Source organism: Protopterus annectens, chromosome 9.part0 (genome assembly GCF_019279795.1).
Source record: "Protopterus annectens isolate FY-2018-M chromosome 9.part0, PAN1.0, whole genome shotgun sequence".
NCBI lineage: Eukaryota > Metazoa > Chordata > Ceratodontiformes > Protopteridae > Protopterus > Protopterus annectens.
In genome coordinates, this window is record NC_056743.1 from 1,158,278,649 (window position 1) to 1,158,300,143 (window position 21,495).

A 21,495-nucleotide genomic window follows, 5' to 3' on the forward strand; every position below is an offset into this window, starting at 1 on the left:
GCATTCCTTCTACTGTGCAAGCCCCCACACTAGAACCTAAACCTGATGTTGAGTTTTGACTCACTTCCTGTAATATATCTCACAAAGCTGGTAGATTAACATCTGTGTTTTTTGTCTCAAAGCTAATAATTATGGAATATTTTTTCCCATAATTCTAGTTTCAAAGACAAAAACACAGAAGCTATTCTGCCAGCTCAGTGGCCCTCGGCATGCCACAGTGAAGCCTGTACTAGTCTGGATTGTGGCCTGTGGGGTGGGGTTGGATGAGCCTGGTGTAGTGCATTGACATGCATCAGTACCTGGATAACTGCCTAATTCAGGTCAAGCACCAGGAATAATTAACCAGGGCACTAGACCAGTCATTACACTGCCTCAGGCCTATCCCTAAATTACCAGAAACCCATTCTTACTTTATTCCATATGATGTGTTTCTGGGACATTCTCCTGGAATCAGGGGACACAGAGTGTCTTTGTAACTAGAAAAGATCACTGTCATTAGTTCCTTTTTTGTTTTGATATCCAGGACCAGGGAGGCATTCTTGACAACGAGAGATATTCTTAATGCTCTGGATTCATGTCAAAATCCATCCATATGGTTCTTGTATTCACCAGGCTATAAATTGGAATATCCTTTAGTGCCAAAGAAACCTGTGGTATCTGCATCTCCATTTAATCAAAAAAGTTGTTTCACTCATTCCTTCTGTTCACAAGGAGTTCAGATGTTGGGAAGTTCTGATGACATCAAACCCAGGGAATTCACTAGTATAGGTCATGAGGGACCAGTCTTTACCTAATATGCCTCCACCTTAGCCAAAGAGTAAATACACAATGCATGAATACATCCAGTGACGGTCAAGCACATAATTTTCAGGGAGATGCTGTCCATTATGTGTGAACTCTAGATCTTCAGGAGTTCTCAGGGTAATCACAGACAACACCATATCACTTGGTACATCAACTAATCATCTTTTCTGGGCCTGTCACATCATCTTGACAAAGAATGTCCTTGTAGACAATATGAGCAGATCCAACCCTGGCCCCCATAAAAAGAAATTGAACTTGGAGGCTTCTACAATCTGACTTTACATTGTTAGCAGAGTGATAATCACCAGACCTCAAAGTTCTACAGAAAATTATTCATACAAGAAACTGTAGCAGTGGCTACATTTTAGTTCATTAGAAGAGATGCCTTATCTATGCCTTTTCTTCCTTATACCTAATCACCAGAATACCACTAAAGGCAATACTGGACAGTGGCAGCTTGATTTGGTGCCCTCCTTTTGACACAGACAACACTGGTTCTCTTTGCTATGGGAGCTGGGCTAGGAGGTTCCCCAGTATCACCACTTCACACACAAACCTCTTTTCCAACAACTAGAAACCCTGGTGCACTGACGCCTAAAACATTGCAACCTGATAGACTGGATGACAAGACCTTAAGTTTGTATTGGGCCTCTTTTCCCAAAGATGACTTGAACATTATTAAGGAGGTAGGAAACTAGTGCCAGAAAATTGTACATGCTAAAGTGGACAGATATTTCTTTATGTATAGGTGGTATGGTGTCTGGCCTGAGGATGTATATGTCCAGAAAGCCCGGATTTGTCTTAAAACAGGGGCCTTTCCTATGTCATAGTCAATGTGATCCTTTCTGGTATTTCAATGATCTGCCCATTAGAACCTTCTTTGAATGCCATCCTCATTTTCAAACAATTCCTTAATTGGATCCTACAAGGAAAACAGTACTGCCCCCATGGGATTTAAACTGTCTGAGAAAACCTCACCATTTTAAACCACCAGGCCCACAAAGTCATCATAGCCATTAGGACCAATCCCCTATTCCAAAAACTGATTTTAGAACAGGCAGGGATTCAGGTCACTTTTTTTTCATCTAAATCTGCTTAACAAAGGAGAGAACTTCTTGTAACCCATGGGTATGCAGAGATAACTAATGTATTATGTCGACAGAACTAAAGATTTCAGGCAGACAGATTCTCTCTATTTCTTTATCCCAACTAAGCAGGAGAGGCTAGGGTTCAAATAAAAACTGTTAGAGTGATTAGTTGGCTATGCTTTTTCAGCTACAATCAGAAATGAAAAAACCTGCATTGGTAGGTGAAAGTTTGTTCAGCAAGTGTCAGAAGACTTTACTCTTTTGGTGGGAAGAGACAACTGGATTACACTATGTAAACATTTTGCCCTTCAGAACACACGATAAACGCTGTCTTTATGAAACAGCAAGATACGCCTTACAAATTTGGGCCCTACTTTGTAGGTTCTCAGTCTTTTGATAGAGAGCCTTATTAAAAATGGACAAGTCTTTGAGCCTCTCTTCAAACATCTCAAACTCACAATACAAAAAATCTGGACAAAGACATAAATAACGGGGGACAAAGGCCCCAAAATACGGAGAATTTTTAAATATTACCCTTAAAAACTTAGAAAGTTGAAAAAATAACAGGTTCTGCATTAACATGATTTTTATGAAAGGTATGAAGTCTGAAACTCAAATACCTGCCATTATTTTTGGACGTCAGTCCTCAATGATTTGTCAGAAAATCAAAAAATCTGAGGAACAAGCCAAAAATGTACAGAAAAATCTGGACATTGTGTAAACATCTGGACAGTAGAGAGGTATCTCTCCTCTACTTATTAGAAAAGTACTTTGGGCTACCACTTAACTGAAAAACGTACTGTGATCGGGTACACTGTACGAAAGGGACAAGACAAACATTTTACCCCCTCCCAAAAGTAAGTTTTCTGTACGCTACATTTTTAAACTTGCTTGGGCCTCCCTTAAAACAGATCTGGGTCTCCCAGGGAGACTGGTCTTGTCATTTGGAAGTTATTGTCTTATTTGTGCACTAACAGTAGCACCACCTGCAATAGTGTTGTTGCATATCATGATAGTGAAAGTCATTTTTCTGACCACAACTATGTAATGCTCACACTCTTGAAAGCAAAAGAAACACAATTTCTCCAAAGTAAAAGCAGCCTTGACAAAAAACAAGACTGCAGTTTGTGAAACTTAGAAAAAGCACCATTGTGAGAGTCATGATATAGAGGGTTGGATAACATGCTTTATATTATATATATATATATATATATATATATATATATATATATATATATATATATATATATATATATAAATCATGTTAAACAGCAGTTTTACTTCTAAGCTTGCAGAACAGCCTAAGAAAATGTCATTTTAGCGGAACAGAGTGCCCTGTGCAGCAGAGAAGTATAGGGTGAAACACCAGCAGGTTAACTGAACTTCAGATAAAATTTTTCACTCCTCTTACAAGAACAAGCACCTGGTTCTAATGGATTTTAAAATGTTCTGCCAGGTAGCTAGATTTACAGTGCAGAGGGATAATATCCTTATGACCACCAGATAATGTGGTATCACAAGTGTGGGCACTGGACGGGCAGGCCAAGGAAAGTGGTCATGAGTAGCCAAAACCAGCTGTCCATCCAGGAAGGAAAGTAGCAGTTCAGTCCCATTCATGACTACATCCAGTGATGGTGGGTGCTGCACCATGTAATAATTCAGCCTATGCACTGAAGTGATTATAGATCCCAGAGACCAAATTGTGGGACGACTGTACATGACATGCTGCTTTGCATGCTCTATAGAACTTGGGGGGGGGGGGTCATCCTCCCCACCATAGCTGACTGTATGACAGCACCTCTTATAATCTCTCAACCCAGCACTGATCTCAAGATAAGAAGACTAACCTACAATGAATGAGCAAGGATTCCCACTGTAGGGTGAAGTAGGATGTAGTAGCAGGTGTGACAAAGAAATCATGGATGACAGACGGGAAAGAGAAAGATAAATGTTGGCAGGTGTGGGGAACTACCCAGATAAAAATACTCTCTGATAGGTAGATGAAGAGTGCTATAAATATTGATGCACAAAATAGACATATATGTAAAGCACTACTGTTGAGAGATATCACATGTGCGGTATTGACGGTGCTCTGACAGTAAGATTTTACCTTTCTGTAAATCTTCTTATATTCTTTAAGGTCTTTACTACACTGTATAATAACTATTTAGCAAAATAAGAAGTAAATTTAAGGAAATGCTGAGAATTATCATATTAATTCCAGTAGCCCAATTAAAGCCAAATGGGTTACCCAGAAATGTAGCTATGTAATCTAACTGATGCAGGATGGGAAGACTATAGAACCAGAAAAACGGGATACTTAACAGTAAGAATATAAACCACTTTCTCATATGTGTAAGATCTAAAATGTAGTACTGAAAAATGAGTACTGATGGGGCAGTCATTTTCAGTCATCTAGTAGCTTGGACGCTGCATATTATAGACACTAAGCAAGCAAGCTACCTGTGTATACCCCTTTAGGTTTTCAGGAAAAAATAAAATAAAAAATGGAAAGAGGAATTGGTTATATAGTAGATCAGGCCAGAATGTGAAAGAGGATGTGACAGTATATGGATTTAAGAGCACAGACTTGTGACATTGGCTGCTCTTTGCATAGATTTTTTTAGTTCTTTCCCCAGAATATTGCTGTTAGTGGGGACCACATTTTGAAAGATGCAGGTATAAATGTGGTGTGCCTTGTATAACTCAGTTGCATGTTATAATGTTGTATACAAATATTTATAGGTGTCATCTGCATTTAAAAATATATTAAGCATGGAACACACTCATATGTCTGATCAGATTAAGTGAATATTAATCAAACAACCTAATGAAAACTGCAAGCACTAATAGAGGGGCCTTGTAGCTATTTGAAAATACTCTCATGAAAGTGAGACTCTCCCTGCATCCTGGTAGTTTGGGAATGGTGGGATATCAATTTTGAAAGTAAAGAGTGGAAAGATTGTTTACTGAATTTTAATTATAATGAAGCTGATTGATGTTCCATTAAGGTATAAGCAGCCAAGATGTGTTTCCTTCCCGAAAACCACTAATACAACAGATGAGAAACATGTTTCTTATGCATAACAGGACCTACACGTACACATGGACATAAGGCTTCAGAATGAAGTGAAGGGCAACATCTTGAACCTAGAAGTAGTGTACTTCTTTTTGTGTTTATGCATTCAGACAAGTGTTTTAATTATGGCATCCGTACATGTGTAACAGTTATGAAGATATACTGTAGTAAACCACCTATAATGCTGCCTGTATTTATATCTTATGTCTTCCCCCTTCCCCAACTTGAAAAGTGCTTTCTGCTAAGAACTGTTCCTTCAGATCCTAGGCATTTATCTTATCCTGTATGACTGACTTACTGAACTTCAGACGTGCTTGTTGTTGAGAACTTTCTTCTTTTATATAGAATAGTATCATTCCCATCCTTACGTGTATGTCTTATGCTTACTTTCATAAATACATTTAAGGTAAAGGTTCTGGATTCCTTCAGAAACTGTGTATTTATTCCAGTAATCGCTGGATGAAGCCCCTTTCCCCTCAACAGAAAGTCCATTCAGGATATCCTCCGGTCCTGCCTGCTAGTTCAGAATTGATACAATCTTCTAAGGACTCTGAAGTCTGGGTGTAGCATGATTACATGTAAATCCAAGCAATGGAGACATACAATGGAACAATTCTGAGAGATGCTGGGATCCTTGGAGGGCTTATACTAATATTTTCCATTTTTCATTCCTTTAGTGATCATTTAGGTGGTAGAAAGGAACTAAACTGCATATTGACATGACGTATTCATAGTACAGACCACAAAGAAGCATATTTCTAGTCCTTAACATATCAGTTATGAATGCACTTCTGTCTGTTGCTGGCCATGTGGCAACATTACATATAAGGGTAGTAATGCCTACATCTTAAAAGTAACATGTCTTCTGGATACTCATTTCAGCTTTCCCTGACAAATGACTGCACTTCTAGCCTGCTCATTTGAATCATTAGTGTTGTAAGTGCTGGTTGTCATATTCTAACACAGAGGATCTGATAATGTTTGTTTCCTTCGTCAACATATTTAATTCTAAGTCATCAGCTTCACTAGACTACATTTATATTTTCCACACAGTCTCTGCCATCCACTGTCTTAGTATCTATCCTCCAATGAATTTATTTTTTTAATCTGTGTGAGTATATATGAGTCGTGACAGAGATAAAGACCCACATGAACCTCATATCTGTGGTGGGTTGATAGCTGTAAGTACAGGTGCTCAAGGAAGCCCATTTGATAATGGAATATACAGATGCATTTTGATGTAAGCTAGTTGACATCTAGGTGATATTTATCTGTATCAGGTAGATGCAACTCATTTTTGTACATTCCATTATCAATACAAAGTCAAGTTATGTTCACCCACAGTATTAGAAAACCAGCATTTCCAGTTTTATTTCAGCTTATATTGAAATATTTGGCTAAGTGACCATACATACCAACATTCAATGTCCATGCAATAAATATTTAATTTTCCCTCCAGTAGGGCAAAAATTGTCTAAATCAAATCCATCCTGCAAAAAAGAAATGTTACAGAATGTTAGCTTTTATTTTCAGGTTGTATTGAAATGCTTTTTTGCAAAATTATCAATGTCCATTCAGTAGCATTAAAAATCATCCTATTTACCCATTAGTAGGATGAAACCACCATCTAGATCAGATTTTTCCCGCAACAGCAAAAACACTCTGTAAATCAACATGCTGCTTGAAGGGCAGTACATCTACTGAAGGAAATACTCAGCCATTTACACCACAAATGCACATTTTATATATATATATATATATATATATATATATATATATATATATATATATATATATATATATATATATCAGGTATCCGTAAAATAATATAAACAGCATAATATCAACAGTAAAAATAGGCAGAAAATATCTACATGCAAAAATATCTAAAGACAAAATATTGACAAAATCAAAGTTGAACTAGAGAAGGGTTTTGATTTGATATATATAATAAATAGGGGAGTGGGAGGGTAGGGGGGCTAATCCCTCTGCATAAACATTGGTTTTGGATTTGGTTAGATTTTGTGTTTAGATATGTTTGAGTTAAGATTTTACAGAATGTTTTACTTAGCTGAGAATGTGAAATCATGAATATTGCATTATATAGTTGTGCAAACTACTTAGAATGACTTAGCACCCTATATAAATCACATTTGCTAATGTTTGTCATTTCCCTGCAGACTTTGAGGTCAAATTCTTGCAGTGATCTTGGGTCTCTACCTAATTCTGTCCTAGATAAGGAAAGCAAGCTTTAGAGTAATTCATTGTTTCTTCCATGGCCAGACTTGTGTCAGCCTAAGTTTATTCACGCACCTTGATCACCAGCCTAACAGCCAGAATCTAACAGCTATAACAACAAACCAGCCAGGTACATCAGTCCTAATACTTATTTCCAGGTTTTCTTCAGCCTTATTGTGAAAATTGCAGGCATAAAGCATTCTGGTTCCAGTAGGCCATATCTGGAACCAGGAGAGTTGGTAAGGTACTTCACATTTATACCATGTAACCAGTGCTGGATGTTTTTAAGTTTTGTTAACAGAATATTATCTGTACCTCTGGCATCTTGTAATAAAAATATGCTCGACTTCATTGACTTGCTTTCATTTGAGCAGGACAGTTTAAGGCTAATAGGAAGCTGACTATGCTGAGTAGATGTGACTGCAGGCAGAGATAATTAGTGTCATCTTGTGTGTGTCTTTCATTTTTCAGGTGAGAAATCTTCAAAGGATGAACAAGGTGCCGGTGCTCTGCTTGCCACGCAGCTAGATGACTTCTTAGGAGGAAGACCAGTTCAGCACCGTGAGACGCAGGGTAATGAGTCTGAACTCTTCATGAGCTACTTTCCGAAAGGAGTCAAGTACAAGGTGAGTTTTGTGTTAATGAGCAACACAACAAAATATGTCAGGATCCAGGCAGCACAGTGCACTGGGGTCAAAGCTGCATTGAACTCGAGGTTGCTTTAACATCAGATGTTTACTGAATAAAGTGTGCCATGTTCAAAATAGATTTTTATTTCAAAAAGGGTAACTCAATAAACCGCGTTAGAGCAAAGGGTTAACTGAATGAGTTGTGGCAGGACAAACAGGAAATTGATTGTATAAATTCAGAGCAATGTGAATACGGAATAAGAACTGTTAGGACGAAGAAGGCACTGAATAAGTTGTGTCAGGGTAATGAAGCAACCAGACAAGCTGTGACGTAGCAAAGGTACAACTGAAAAAAAAAAAAAAAAAACTTGTCAGGACAATGATGTAGCTAAACAAGATGTGTCTGGATGGTTGGGGGTGCACCAAACAAGTTACTCTAGGGTGAAGTGCATATCAAAGGGGTACTGGATATGATGCATGAAGGCAAAGCTGACACTAAAAATGCTGTGTCACAGCATATGGGCAGCAAAGCAACATGTACCAGGATCAAGGAGCACTGATCAATGTGATTTAATGCGAAGGAGGTAAGAAACAAAATGCACCATAGCTGAAAAAGAACCAAATACAGTGCTCAAGGTCCAGTGTACACTGAACAATCTGTAACACAGGAAAAGGGCAGATAGAAGCAAGTTAAGCTAATCACAACATGGAACAATGAGATTTAATAACAAGAGATTACTGACTAAAGTGTGCTAGGCCTAGCAGGTACTGACTGAGATGTGTCAATACAAAGCCGAACAAGATGAGATTCGACTAAACAGGATACCATATGAGGAAATACAGGACCAATAGTGACACTGATCAGGGGTATCAGGGGTCATGAGGATGCTGAACAAGGTATGCAAAGCGCAAAGAGAAGTCAATCAGGATGTGTCAGATCCATGGGACAGTAAACCTGCTGATGTTGGGTACTGGGATACTGACTAAACTGCATCTATCAAGCAAAATAAGTAATGAACAAAATGACATTGGGTTGAAAGGACACTGAGCAAGACACATCAAGGCCAAGGAAAGGCACCAGTAACATGTATCATAACAGAGGGAACTGTGCTATTCAAGATGTGTAAAACTGGGGAACCTCAGACAAATGTGTCAGTACTGGAGAAGCATAAATCTAATATAATAGTGTGTAGCACTGGTGCGATGCACCAAACAAGAAATGTACTGGCTGAAATCTACAAGCAGTGCCGACATGTCTGTGTGGGAGAGCTGCACTCTGTCTGGGGTTTCTTTCCTTCTCTTTCCTATGCTGTCATATCTGAATACTAAAAACACAAGATATTTCTCTTCAGTACAACCTACAGATTTAAGGGAGCTGTGCACTAATGAAATTGGTTGATTACATCAGTGTTTTCTAAATTGTAGTGTCTGTATCCATTTATAAGGCACCACTTAGTTTTTCTAAGTAGATTTTCCTTTGACCATCACAATATTTCTTTCCATGACTGAGGTTTGATTACACAATCATCAAGAGCCAAACATTTCAACAAAGTATTTATCTTAGCATAACTGATGCCTGTGAACCAGTACCACAGTACTGGTCTTATTTGTATCAGCAAAAACACTGATGTTTGTTTTATGATTTTCTATGTGATATGGGCAGTTTTTTAAACATCCCGATTTGTTCTCTAAACTTTCTTTAAATGATCTTGTTAGTCATCCCGATTCATAATTTCAAAGGGTATCGATGATAACCAAACTCTATGCTACTGTTTCAGTGTACTTTTTTACATCACTGTTTTTGAAATGGCAATGAAGCAGTTTCCAACAGAAGGCATTAGCCTGCCAGATTTTACACTGGATGTTATTTTCAATGTTTATTGATAGGCTAAGATTGCTCTAAAGGTATGTAAATTGTGTAACTGTCTGGAAGATCTGCCTTCAGTATGAAATTGTAAAGGGTTTTTAACAAGACCGTGAGCAGGATAATAGAGTATATTTTTATTTTTTGTGTTCATTGAGAGACTAAGCCTTCACTAAGCTACTGCAAACACATTCGCTGTATCTTGGAGGTTGCTATAGGTGTATAAAATAATCATACCACCTCCAGTATAATTGAATTCAGTGACAGATGCCCTGTAAACTTTGGTATTTGAATTCAGTCAGAGAATTCTGATGTGCCAGTGGAAAAGCAATATTTGCTGATAATTAAGATGCTGAGTAAGAAGATGAAGGACAAGTTTGAGACAAAAACGCATATTTGCTTGACCCAAGTTTGATTTTGAATATGACACACCTTTGCTTAACCTGTGTTTGGGTCATTCTTCCAAAGTAGACAACTCTTGCATTCATCTGGTAATGCAGAGGTCTTAGAACTTTTATGACCTTGACATGGTAGCCAGATCTTACCCGTGCCTTATACAAGACTTCACAGCAAATGGAGTCAAAGGCCTTTGTCAGGCCACTAAAAGCCATACACAAGCCTTGGTGCTATTTCTAATACTTTCCTGGATCTGTCTAACAATGAAGGTCATGTCTTCTTCTTCTTATTTCGGCTTTTCCCGGTTAGGGATCGCCACAGCGGATCACCTGTCCGCTCATAATTGGCAGTGGAGTTTTACGGTGTTGAGTTGCCAGCCCGGCACCCAACCTTCCACAGAAGGCACACACATGCACGCACTCACACCTAAGGCCAATTTAGAGTGTCCGATCCACCTACAGCATGTCTTTGGGATGTGGGAGGAAACTGGAGCACCCGGAGAAAACCCAAGCAACCACAGGGAGGAAATGCAGACTCCGCACAGGAGGCACCCCAGCCACGAATCGAACTGGAGAACCTCTTGTTGTGAGACGGCAATGAAGGTCATGTCTATGATCCTACAAAACAAATAGAGTTATAGTGATTCTTCCAGGAACATTGAAGGAAAGTTAAGATGAGGGTATAGAAGATACGGACAATGATTTCCTCAGTAGTGAGGAGGAAGACATTGTCTCAGTTATTCTTCACACTGCCTTGTCTTCCTTCTACACTGATATTTTCTCTTATAGAAAACAACAGTGCTGGCATTTTTCATATCTTGTGGAATTTCCTCACACTTTCAAATTTGAAGAGGGTGTTCATAGATATTCATGTACTAGTCCATTGTTAGCCAATATGTTATCTAAGCCTGCTTTTTGTTGATGTTCTTTTTCTTCCTGATGGCACGTGCAATTTCCTCAACCAGAGAAAGTCAAGAGATTTTTTATAGGGTCTTGAAAGACAGATTTTATAGTGACATATGTCAGATGACTTAAAAGTTTAGGAGTATTTCTTAGCATTATTCCCTTGTTTGAATGGTTTTACTTCCCTATTAGAGTGTGAACACATCCTAAGTTCACAGTAAGTATGACTATTAGCAAATGGATCATCAATAGCTCTTTAGTGTGGAATAAGATATGCATGTCATGTTTTTCAGTGTAGAAATGAATCTCCTTGGCTTTGTCTTGCCACCAGTTATTTTTGATGTCTCCAATCTTTATCTTCCATTACCCAAGTAACTCTTCATTCTAAAAAAACAACTAATTAAAAAAAAGTCAAAAATAAATAAAAAACATGGAGAAGTTGAATTCCTATCTCTTTACTTCACCCATCTGGTACCTCGGCATATCCTAATTCTAACCTGTCTTTTAGTTTGTCCAATATACCAACAAGGGATGCCACAACCACATCCCAGAATATAAACTAAACAAAAGGACCTACAATTACATTTTCCCCTAGCTACATATTTGTAAACTTGGAAGTATGTTTATACTTTTAAATATATATGTGTGGTGTTTTTTTCTGAATTATATTGTGTACTTTGTATTTAATGTTTACAACTGATTGGGGTTGGTGTGGGTTTTTGAGCTGGCAATGTAAAGTGTTAATTAATGTAGCAAATGAATGTTATTGTTTTTTGTTTAATTTGTATATGTATAAATTATGTGTGTGAACACTCTTGTATCCTTTGAAGGCGATATGCCGAGGTACCAGATGGGTGAAGTAAAGAGATAAGAATTCAGCTTCTCTGTGTTTTTTGTTTATTTTTCACTCTTCATTCTGCCTACATCCATTGTCGTCTTGCTTTGGGAAGCCAGCTCTTCTTTTCCAGTTGAAGAGGTTTTCAATTCCAGCGAGTTTTTCACAAACTCAGACTTTGTGATGTTGTATAATATGGCTTCAGCACAGTCTGACTGAATGATTGTCTCAAACTACTTTCAAATTGTCGTTATCTTTTTCATTTATGGTAGACAGTCTGATCTGGAGACAGTCATGAAAGTACTTTTCAATCAATGCACCTTTAAGGTGATTGTATTTGAATTTCTTGTGCCTTTACTTTGGCTATGTTCCCTATTTTTGAGGAAGTTGAATGTTCATAACAGATTAAACAAGTCAATGATATAGCTGACAGTCAGCTTCTCACATGGCTGGCTGTCGTCATATGAATATCCTTCTTTGCCAGGATCCCTAACAGTTAAATAGTCTAGGAGGTGCCATTGCTTGGATTAAAGGATATCCAAATCTTCCCTATGTGCTCTGTCTAAAGATAGTGGCCACAATTATCTAGCCAAGCTCCACACATCTGTTCATTAATATAGTGGTGCAGGAACTTGTCTTTTTTTCTTTTTCTTGAGTTTTTCCTCCCATAGCTGATCATTATAAACCAGTGCTTCTTTTCATTTGCTGGATGTCCTTCAAGGATGCATCTGCAGTCCTTACATATGGGTTGTCCTGCCTCAGGCAGCCCTTCGGTCGGCCGGATTCCAAAGTCCGGGTCCGGCGTCGGCTGACGTCGCCCCTTCCCTGACGTCAGAGCGCCTGGGGTACAAAAGTGTCAGCCGACGCCATCCTCCTCGGTCTTTCTTGTTGCGTGGTGCCCGAAGCAGAAGCAGTTCGCAAGTGCCGGTCGGCCAGCTCCTGTAACTTCAGCTACTGAAGACTTCAAAAAGCTAAGTACCCCGTTGGGGACTCTTTCTTGCCTCAGCCAATGTCAGATCAAACGCTTAAAGTTAATAATTGCTTGACTTGTGGGAAACAAATACCTCATAAGGATTTCCATTCCTACTGCCTCCCCTGCCTAGGCCCAGACCACGATGTCTCGGCCTGTACTGCCTGTGCCTCCTTTAATCGACGCACTCTTAGGCGTCGGTCGGAGTTTGCAGAGGAATTTTTGGGGGCTAGTTTCTCTTATAAAATGCCGTCGGAGACTCCGACTTCTCATTTAACCAAGAAACGGAAGGACAAGGACCGACACACGTGGACCGTGGTTTCGGCTGAAACCGCTCCTAGGCCTACCGCGAGTGTCTCGGTCTCGGCTGAAACCGAGTCCTTGGTACTTCCGTCAGTAGAAACCGCTCAACCGGCAGCCTCGGTCCCGGAGGCCTTTTCTGAGTCGGTTATAGAATTACCCTCGGATCTGGTGTTCAGGAACCTACTGACACCATTCCCCTAGACAAAACTACTCCAGCACGTGGGGCAGCCAGGCCCCCTGCATCCATGTCCATAAAAGCTTTCACTAGGGCTAAAGCTGCTAAGCAACAAAAAACTCTGCCTCCCAAGTCTATTTCTCAGGGATCCACTACAGGTTCTCAGATACTAAGTTTGGCTGAGGACCTTATTTCCTTAATCAGGGGCTCTCAGCCTCATCTGGACAGGGGCTCTCAACCCCCACTAGACAAAAGGCCCAGGGTTGAGACTGCTGAACCTCAGTCCTCTGATGAGGCCTCTGATGGCTCTGCTCTATCAGACTACCAGGAGGAGGCCTTCACGGCCTACAAGGATTCTGATGCAGAGGAATCTATTCCCTCTGCCTCCCCTCCTGAAGAGCTGTCCTTTGGGGAGACCCTTCACTCCATGAGAGAGCATTTCCAATGGCAGGGCCAGGAATTCTCCGATTCCAGGAAGAGATTAAGGACTTTTCTTCATTTACCTCAGCATAGACCTTTGGCTATTCCTCCTGTTTTAAGTGTCATTGATGATGTGTATTCTGAGTCTAGCACTACCCCTGACACCCTTCCTCCGGCTCCTGTTAAACCCGATAGGTACTACAGGGTCCCGGACTCACATCATTTCCTTTACAAGGCCCACTCTGCTGACCCAGAAACTATTTCCCAGGGTCCTAAAGGGGTTGCAGCTGCCACTACTAAAAATCCACTCCCCTCTGAAAGGGAGTCCAGGGCTTTAGAGAGATGGGGTAAAAAAGTATACACTTCTTCCACTCTGTCTATGAGGGCTTTAAATTGTCAATTTCATATGATACAGTATCAAGAGTATTTGTTAGATGAATTGCAGAAAAAATTGTCTTCGCCTGAACCCCTAGATCGTAAGTCACTTCAGGATCTGGTACATAATTCACAACAGGTTAGCAACCATTATTTGCAGTGTGGTTATGATGCATTGTAAGCTTCATGTAGGTCAGCAATGACAGGTGCAGTCATACGTAGACATGCCTGGCTGAAGGAACAATCTCTGCCAGATCATGTTAAGGCTAAGCTTCTGGATGCTCCACTGGAAAAGCAAAAGTTATTTGGCTCCACTGCTCAAGAGGTCTTAAAGAAATTTGAGGAAAAGGCAAAATCTGTACAAACAGTCAAATATTTCCTCCAGGTACAACCACCAAGATTCAGCAGAAATTGGCCTTCTAAGAATTGGTCCTTTCCAGAAGAGATTTCAAAGAGGCAAGAACAGGCGTGCCAGAGGTATAGGGCAAGCTAGAGGCTCCTACAGAGGACGTCAATGGCAGCCTCCTAACCAGAGAGGTAGTGCAGGTCCAACAACTGCTGCACAAGGACAGACTCAATGACTTCACCTTTACCCCGCCGACCAGGGCTCAATTAGAAGCACCTTTGGGCGGAAAGTTGTCTTTATTCTCAAAAAATTGGCACAGTATTACAAGGGACAAATGGACACTGCAAATAATAGACAAAGGATACAGGTTCCATTTCCATACATTACCAGAAAGAAAGGGAATGCCAAACCTGCCACCAAATCAGAGGGCAGCGGCTTTAAAACAAATTGCCAACCTATTGCAAATGAAAGCTATAGAAAAGGTTCCTCTCGCAGAACAAGGCCAAGGATTTTATTCCAGACTATTTCTTGTCCCAAGAAAAGAAAAACAATGGAGGCCTATTCTCGATTTGTCCCCACTGAATACTTATCTCATTGTGCCAAAATTCAAAATGCTGACCCTACAGCAACTCCTTCCCATGCTGGGCAAGGGGTCTTGACTGGTAACTCTAGACCTCAAGGAGGCATACCTGCATGTCCCTATCAGACAAAGTTGCAGAAGACACCTCAGATTTCTTGCAGGTTCAGAGCATTATCAATTCTCAGCATTGCCCTTTGGCTTATCTACTGCGCCCAGAGTATTCACGAAATGCCTGGCATCAGTAAATGCACACTGCAGACTTCAGGGGATTCAAATATACCCGTATCTGGACGACTGCCTTATACAAGCGGACAGCTAACAAACTTTGGAAAAACATTTGAATTATGCCATCCGCCTACTGCAGGCCTTGGGATACACAGTCAACATTCACAAGTCAAGACTTGTGCCATCCCAAAGAATAACTTTTCTGGGTGTGGAACTAGATACAACCACCCAAATGGCTTTTCTCACAGAAGAAAAACAAAGACAACTACCAGATTACTTCAAAAATCTAACAAAACAAACTCAGATTACTGCAAGGAAAATCCTGCAGGCCCTGGGTTACATGGCATCGTGCATTCTTCTGATTCCACAAGCAAGGCTGCATATGAGAAAATTACAATGGTACCTAAGGAGTTTATGGTCTCAGCACAATCACAGCCTAGAAGCTTTGATACCACTCATTCCATGCCTTCAAAAGGAATTCCTGTGGTGGGCCCAAGCAAGCCAGTCAAATAGGGGCCTGCCTTTCAGCAAACCAGTAACCAGCCAAACCATTACCTCGGACGCTTCAGACCATGGATGGGGAGCACATATGGAGGACAGATGCATCCAAGGTCTATAGTCTCAGAAAGAATTGCGCATGCACATAAACCAAAAGGAAATGTTGGCAGTGATTCATGCAATCGAGGCCTTCAAGCTCTTTCTACATCAAGGCCACCTGCTAATAAGGACAGACAATACCACAGTTATGTGGTACATAAACAAGCAAGGAGGTACTCATTCCTACCCTCTTTGCAGACTAGCAATGAATCTTTGGGAACTTTCCCTAAAACTCAGTATAGAGCTGCAATCCCAGTTTGTGCCAGGAAAAGACAATATACTGGCGGACAGCCTAAGCAGAAATACCATGGACCCACACGAATGGATGCTGCACCCAGACATCTTCCTTCAGATAACACAATCATGGGGGAGGCCGGACATAGATCTTTTTGCCTCCCACCACAATCATCAGCTGAAGAAATTCTGCACAAGGACATACCACCCACAAGCATGGAAAGTGGATGACCTCTCTTTCAGTTGGAATACTCTAACAGTGTATGCATTTCCACCACTCCCACTAATGACCAAGGTCTTACTGAAAATCAAGACAGAGCAGCCAAAAGTGATTCTAATAGCCCCGGACTGGCCAAGGCAGCACTGGTACCCACTGTTACGGAGCCTGTCACACACGAAACCATGGCCTCTACCACTATGGGCACTCCGTCTGACACAGCACAATTACAAAACTCTGCACTCTAGCCTGAAAACCCTGCAGCTGACAGCCTGGAGAATACCTTGACTCCTCACCCGGAAAAGCTATCCAAGAGAGTGAAGGATATCATCATGGAAGCTCGCAGACCTTCCACGAGAAAGACATATTCAGCAAAATGGAAAAGATTCCACACTTGGAGCACCGCAAAGGGCCTAGATGCCACAGTGATGAGCATGGCACATATCCTGGAATACTTGGCAGACATGCTCCATAATGGCCTTTCTTACTCTTCCATAAAAATTCATGCTTCAGCAATTTCAGCAGAATACAATACTGATCCACCTGTCTTCTCTCATCCTCTCCTAAGGCAGTTTCTAAGAGGAATTAAAAACATCAATCCTCCAAGAAAACCACCAGTGCCTACATGGGACCTTAACTTCATGTTGGAAAAGTTGACTTTACCTCCCTTTGAACAGCAGCATCTTCAGAGTTACAGTTCCTGTCTTAGAAGACTGCCTTCCTTCTGGCCATAACCTCAGCAAGAAGAGTATTTGAATTGCAGGCACTCATGGCAGAAAAAACATTTCTTATTTTTCATCAGGACAGAGTCTCCTTGAGAACCAATCCTTCATTCATGCCAAAGGTGGTATCCAGGGTCTCATTGAACCAAGCTATTCACCTGCCTACCTTCTTTCCAAACCCACAAAACAAGGGAGAGAAACTTCTGCATACCCTGGACATTCACAGACAGTTACGCTACTACTTGGACAGAACTAAGACTTTCAGAAAAACTGACCAGCTGTTGGTAGCATATGCTGCAGGCATTCAAGGAAAAGCAATTTCCAAACAGACAATTTCAAAATGGATAGGAAATTGCATTAGATTCTGCTACTCTTATCATGGAAAAGCTGTGCCAGCTAACATCAGACCTCATTCCACCAGAGCTACAGCCACCTCCACAGCCTTCTTAAGAGGGGTGGCTACCAAGGACATTTTAGAAGCTGCTACATGGAGCTCCGTGCATACATTTTCCAAGCATTACAATTTACCCTTATATTCCAGATCCAGAGCAGGCTTTGCTACGGCAGTCCTGCAGGGCATTTTAGCTACACCATCATTTTCTTAGAGCCTACCACCCCCAGCTTGGCTATGGTATTCTACCCAAATGTAAAGACTGCAGATGCATCCTTGAAGGACATAGTACAGTTTTGTACCTACCATAAATGTAGATGTCCGATAGGTATGCATCTGCAGTCAGGTTTACCCTCCCTCCTTCCCCTCTGTGGTACTTCTTGGGTACTTATCCCTCTTATAGCTAGCTGGGGTTATCTATTATGGTGTATTTGTTTTATATTACTGTGCATGTTTGCAATATTTTGTATTTCTACCAAATTTAGCCTTCCTTAGAGGGCACCTGGCATCTGGGGCAAGAAAAACTGAGGAGGATGGCGTCGGCTGACACTTTTGTACCCCAGGCGCTCTGACGTCGGGGAAGGGGCGACGTCAGCCGACGCCGGACCCAGACTTTGGAATCCGGCCAACCGAAGGGCTGCCTGAGGCAGGACAACCCATATGTAAGGACTGCAGATGCATACCTATCGGACATCTACATTTATGGTAGGCACAAAACTGTACTGTATACCTACTCCTTGTAGCCTCCCAGAACTTTCTCTGATAAGAGTCAGTACTAGCAGGAAAATAATTAATCCCAAGTCTCAGTCAGACTGTTGATGGAAGTATTTTTCAGTTAATTTCCACACCCCACATACATCCTAGTAACACCGTGTGGGTAGGACATGCAATGGGTAGACTGAGCTAAACTGCCCCTTACTTCCACAAAGGGGTGAATTCAAGCCACCCTACCTCAACCATCCTTAGTAAGCACTTTTTTCCTGCCTCCAACAAGTAAAATCCAACTGAGTTATGTGTCCATGTACACCCCTTTCCTTTTTCCCCCTGTATCCTCCCTTCCTTTTTCCCCTCCAAGGATGGGCATGCTTGTCCTACCCTCAAACTCCTGAGCTGTTAACTGAACCCAGATCACCTGTGGCTTAGTAAGGGTTTTATCCTTCTGTGTTACGACACTGGGTAATTTATCTTTTTTTCACAGCCTTTTCAGTGGTGTCAGCCAGTGATCAGAATTGCATCCAGCATTAGCACAGAAATTTCCAGACATAATAAACTTGTCTTCCTTTGGAGGCTTGTTCAGAATTGTATAAAGATCTGTATGTAGAACTTCCCTTTGACATCTTCATCAGTGTTTAGGTTTGTGTGCATATCCAGTTATGAAAGTGCCATACAGATTCTTGCTGAGCTTGAGCTGGAGTGTGGTGAGATGATCACTAATATTATTTATGTTAATTTTTTTATCTAGGAGGTGGACTGATCTAAGTACCCTTTTTAGTTATGACCCACGTTTGGGGCACATAAATATATTCAGACATGCTACTCTTCATTAATGCCAGTGGAGAACCTGTGAAGATGCTTGATTGGCTTTTATTTATAATATACCTGCTGTATATTCTACACTTAAAATGCATACTGAAATGGTTTAAACGTGTATAACCAATGCAAAGTTTTATGTAGCATTGCAGGCATTGTTTCACTTAACCCACGTATTTATGTTTATTCTACAGAAGAGAAGAATGACATTTCACTGTGACTAAGAAATTGAGGGAAAACTGCTCCCAGCAAGGAAGTAAGACCTGCTTCCTGCATTACACCATACATGGTTGTGCAGATGAGTAACAGTATTAACCTAAACATATTTGCAAAAATATTTAGCTGGTGTGAGCATCTCCCAGCCTTTAAACCCAACAACTTTTCTTTCTGTCTTGATATTAAACATACTGCCTCACCCTTATCAGATGTTTTGAATTTTTGGGGCATGGTATCTATATGTTATCAGATATATTAAAATAAATTGCTTTTCAGATTCAGAACCTCTTTTATCATCAGACCTGTGCATGCAGCTTTGCTGTTTGTATCTTAGTTCTGTTTCCGTACTAGTCTGATCTACCTTCACAGTTGTCATGTGCTGACATCTGTTGGTGACAGCAGGAATTGCCCTGGTTTGATTCCCTGCAAGGGACAAATTTATATCTTGCAAGTAAATTGTTGCAATAATGGTTACCATACTACTACAGAATAAAAGTTCATCAAGAAAAAATCAGATGCAAATCTTTGTAGATGTCCTGAAACTGGGTGAAATGGTTTACCAGTCACTAACTACTTATAGTGCATGAGGAGATTTAACTTGACATTTTTTATTTAAATTCATTATTCTGAAAGGAAACATTACCTTTGGTTTGGGGGACTCAGAACTGGAAAATTGTAGAAAGTTTCATTGAGTCATGCAGTGTGCATATTCTTTCTATAGCTCAAGACAATAAGCAGAGCACAGAATATGCATAAAATAGCGTAGTACAACTTTGTCTAATCATAGAATTGGACAGTAGTATGCATGTATATGTTGCGATAAAGCAAAATGCAAAAAAAAAAAAGAGCTGATGGTGACTATGATAATATGGAATAAAAGGTATCTTCAAAGGTATGCAAATGCTTATCTTCTATGTGGCTCAGTCATCGTCTTATTTGCAGTCCTCTACTTATAAGGTTATAGGTTCATATGAGATTACTAGGCTAGTGGCTTAAGAGCCCTTCTAAGCCTAGCCAATATAACGCAATTTTACCCAATATATACAGCCCCTAGGGGCAAAGGATGGCATGGATTTGTGCCTATGCATTAGTATTGTACAGACTGCCCCTCTCCATAAAGGACATAGCCACTACCCTAAGTGTGAATTTGTGATTCCCCATCCATTGATTCAAACTGCATTTGAAGATGGCCAGGGAAGTTCTCTGCTAAATGTGAATAGGAAGCCCATTTCAAAGAAGGAGCAGTCTCTGAGGCACATATCTGTCTCTCCAGCATGTTTTGTTTGAGTCACGGACAAAGTTTACATCCCTAGGTCAGGTAACCATCATCCTGTTTAACTTGTGGATGTGCAGCAGCTCCTTCAGGGCTGGATTTGTGAGTGCCTTGTAGGTCAGGCATAGGTCACCCCTTAATACTCTGTAGGAGAAAGAGTAAAGGGATAGGGCTTTTAGTCTAGCTGCATAGGACATGTTTATACCCTGTATTTCTTTTGTGAGGAACCTCTGAGGTTGCTTCAGCTGCTGTAAGCGCCTATTCAAGCATATGCCAAATGGAGCATTGTACTCGATTGTTGGTCTAATGAGGGCCGAGTACAGTGGGACTATAATTTCTTTGGAGCTGGATGCCATACCTTTAGTTATAAGTTGTGCCACATAGACAGACTTCCTTGCCACTGTGGATGCATGGCAGTCAAAGTTCTGGCTATTATCTATCCGTGTACCTAGATCTCTTACATTGGAGTCTGCTTTTAGGGATGTGCAATTGATGTTGGAATTTACATGGGGTATTTGACTTCCCAAAGAGTATTATAATGCATTTTTTCACATTTAGTTTTAGGCCATGGTTGGGGCAGCCACGGTGGTGCAGCGGTTAGCATTGCCGCCTCACAGCAAGAGGTTCTCTGGTTCGATCCTCGGCTGGGGTGCCTTCTGTGCGGAGTCTGCATGTCCTCCCTGTGGTCCCGTGGGTTTCCTCCGTGTGCTCCGGTTTTCTCCCACATCCCAAAGACATGCTGTAGGGGGATTGGACACTCTAAATTGGTCCTAGGTGTGAGTGTGTGCCTTCTGTGGAAGGTTGGGCACCGGGCTGGCAACTCGACACTGTAAAACTCCACTGCCAATCATGAGTGGACAAGTGATCCACTGTGGTGATCCCTAACCAGGAAAAAGCCAAAAGAAGAAGAAAAAGAAGTTTTAGGCCATGGTTCTGGCACCAATCGTTTGCCTGATCTAGACCCTCCTGTAGGATATCTACATCATTGGGAGAGTCAGTTGCTTGCAGTCATCAGCAAACTTTGTCATCCAGAGGCCTTGCACATTAGCCTTGACCTCGGAGAAGTATATTTGAAACAGGAATGGT

General features: G+C 40.9%; 1 protein-coding gene across 2 annotated transcripts in view; it reads left to right on the forward strand.

The window, feature by feature from the left end:
* Positions 1 to 21,495, forward strand: part of CAPG (capping actin protein, gelsolin like) — a 315,146-nt gene that overhangs the window by 194,412 nt on the left and 99,239 nt on the right. For both annotated transcript variants that reach the window (XM_044084038.1, XM_044084039.1), the window contains one exon: positions 7,681 to 7,835. In XM_044084038.1, coding sequence (XP_043939973.1) covers positions 7,681 to 7,835 — 155 coding nt within the window. The remainder of the gene's footprint in view (positions 1 to 7,680; positions 7,836 to 21,495) is intronic.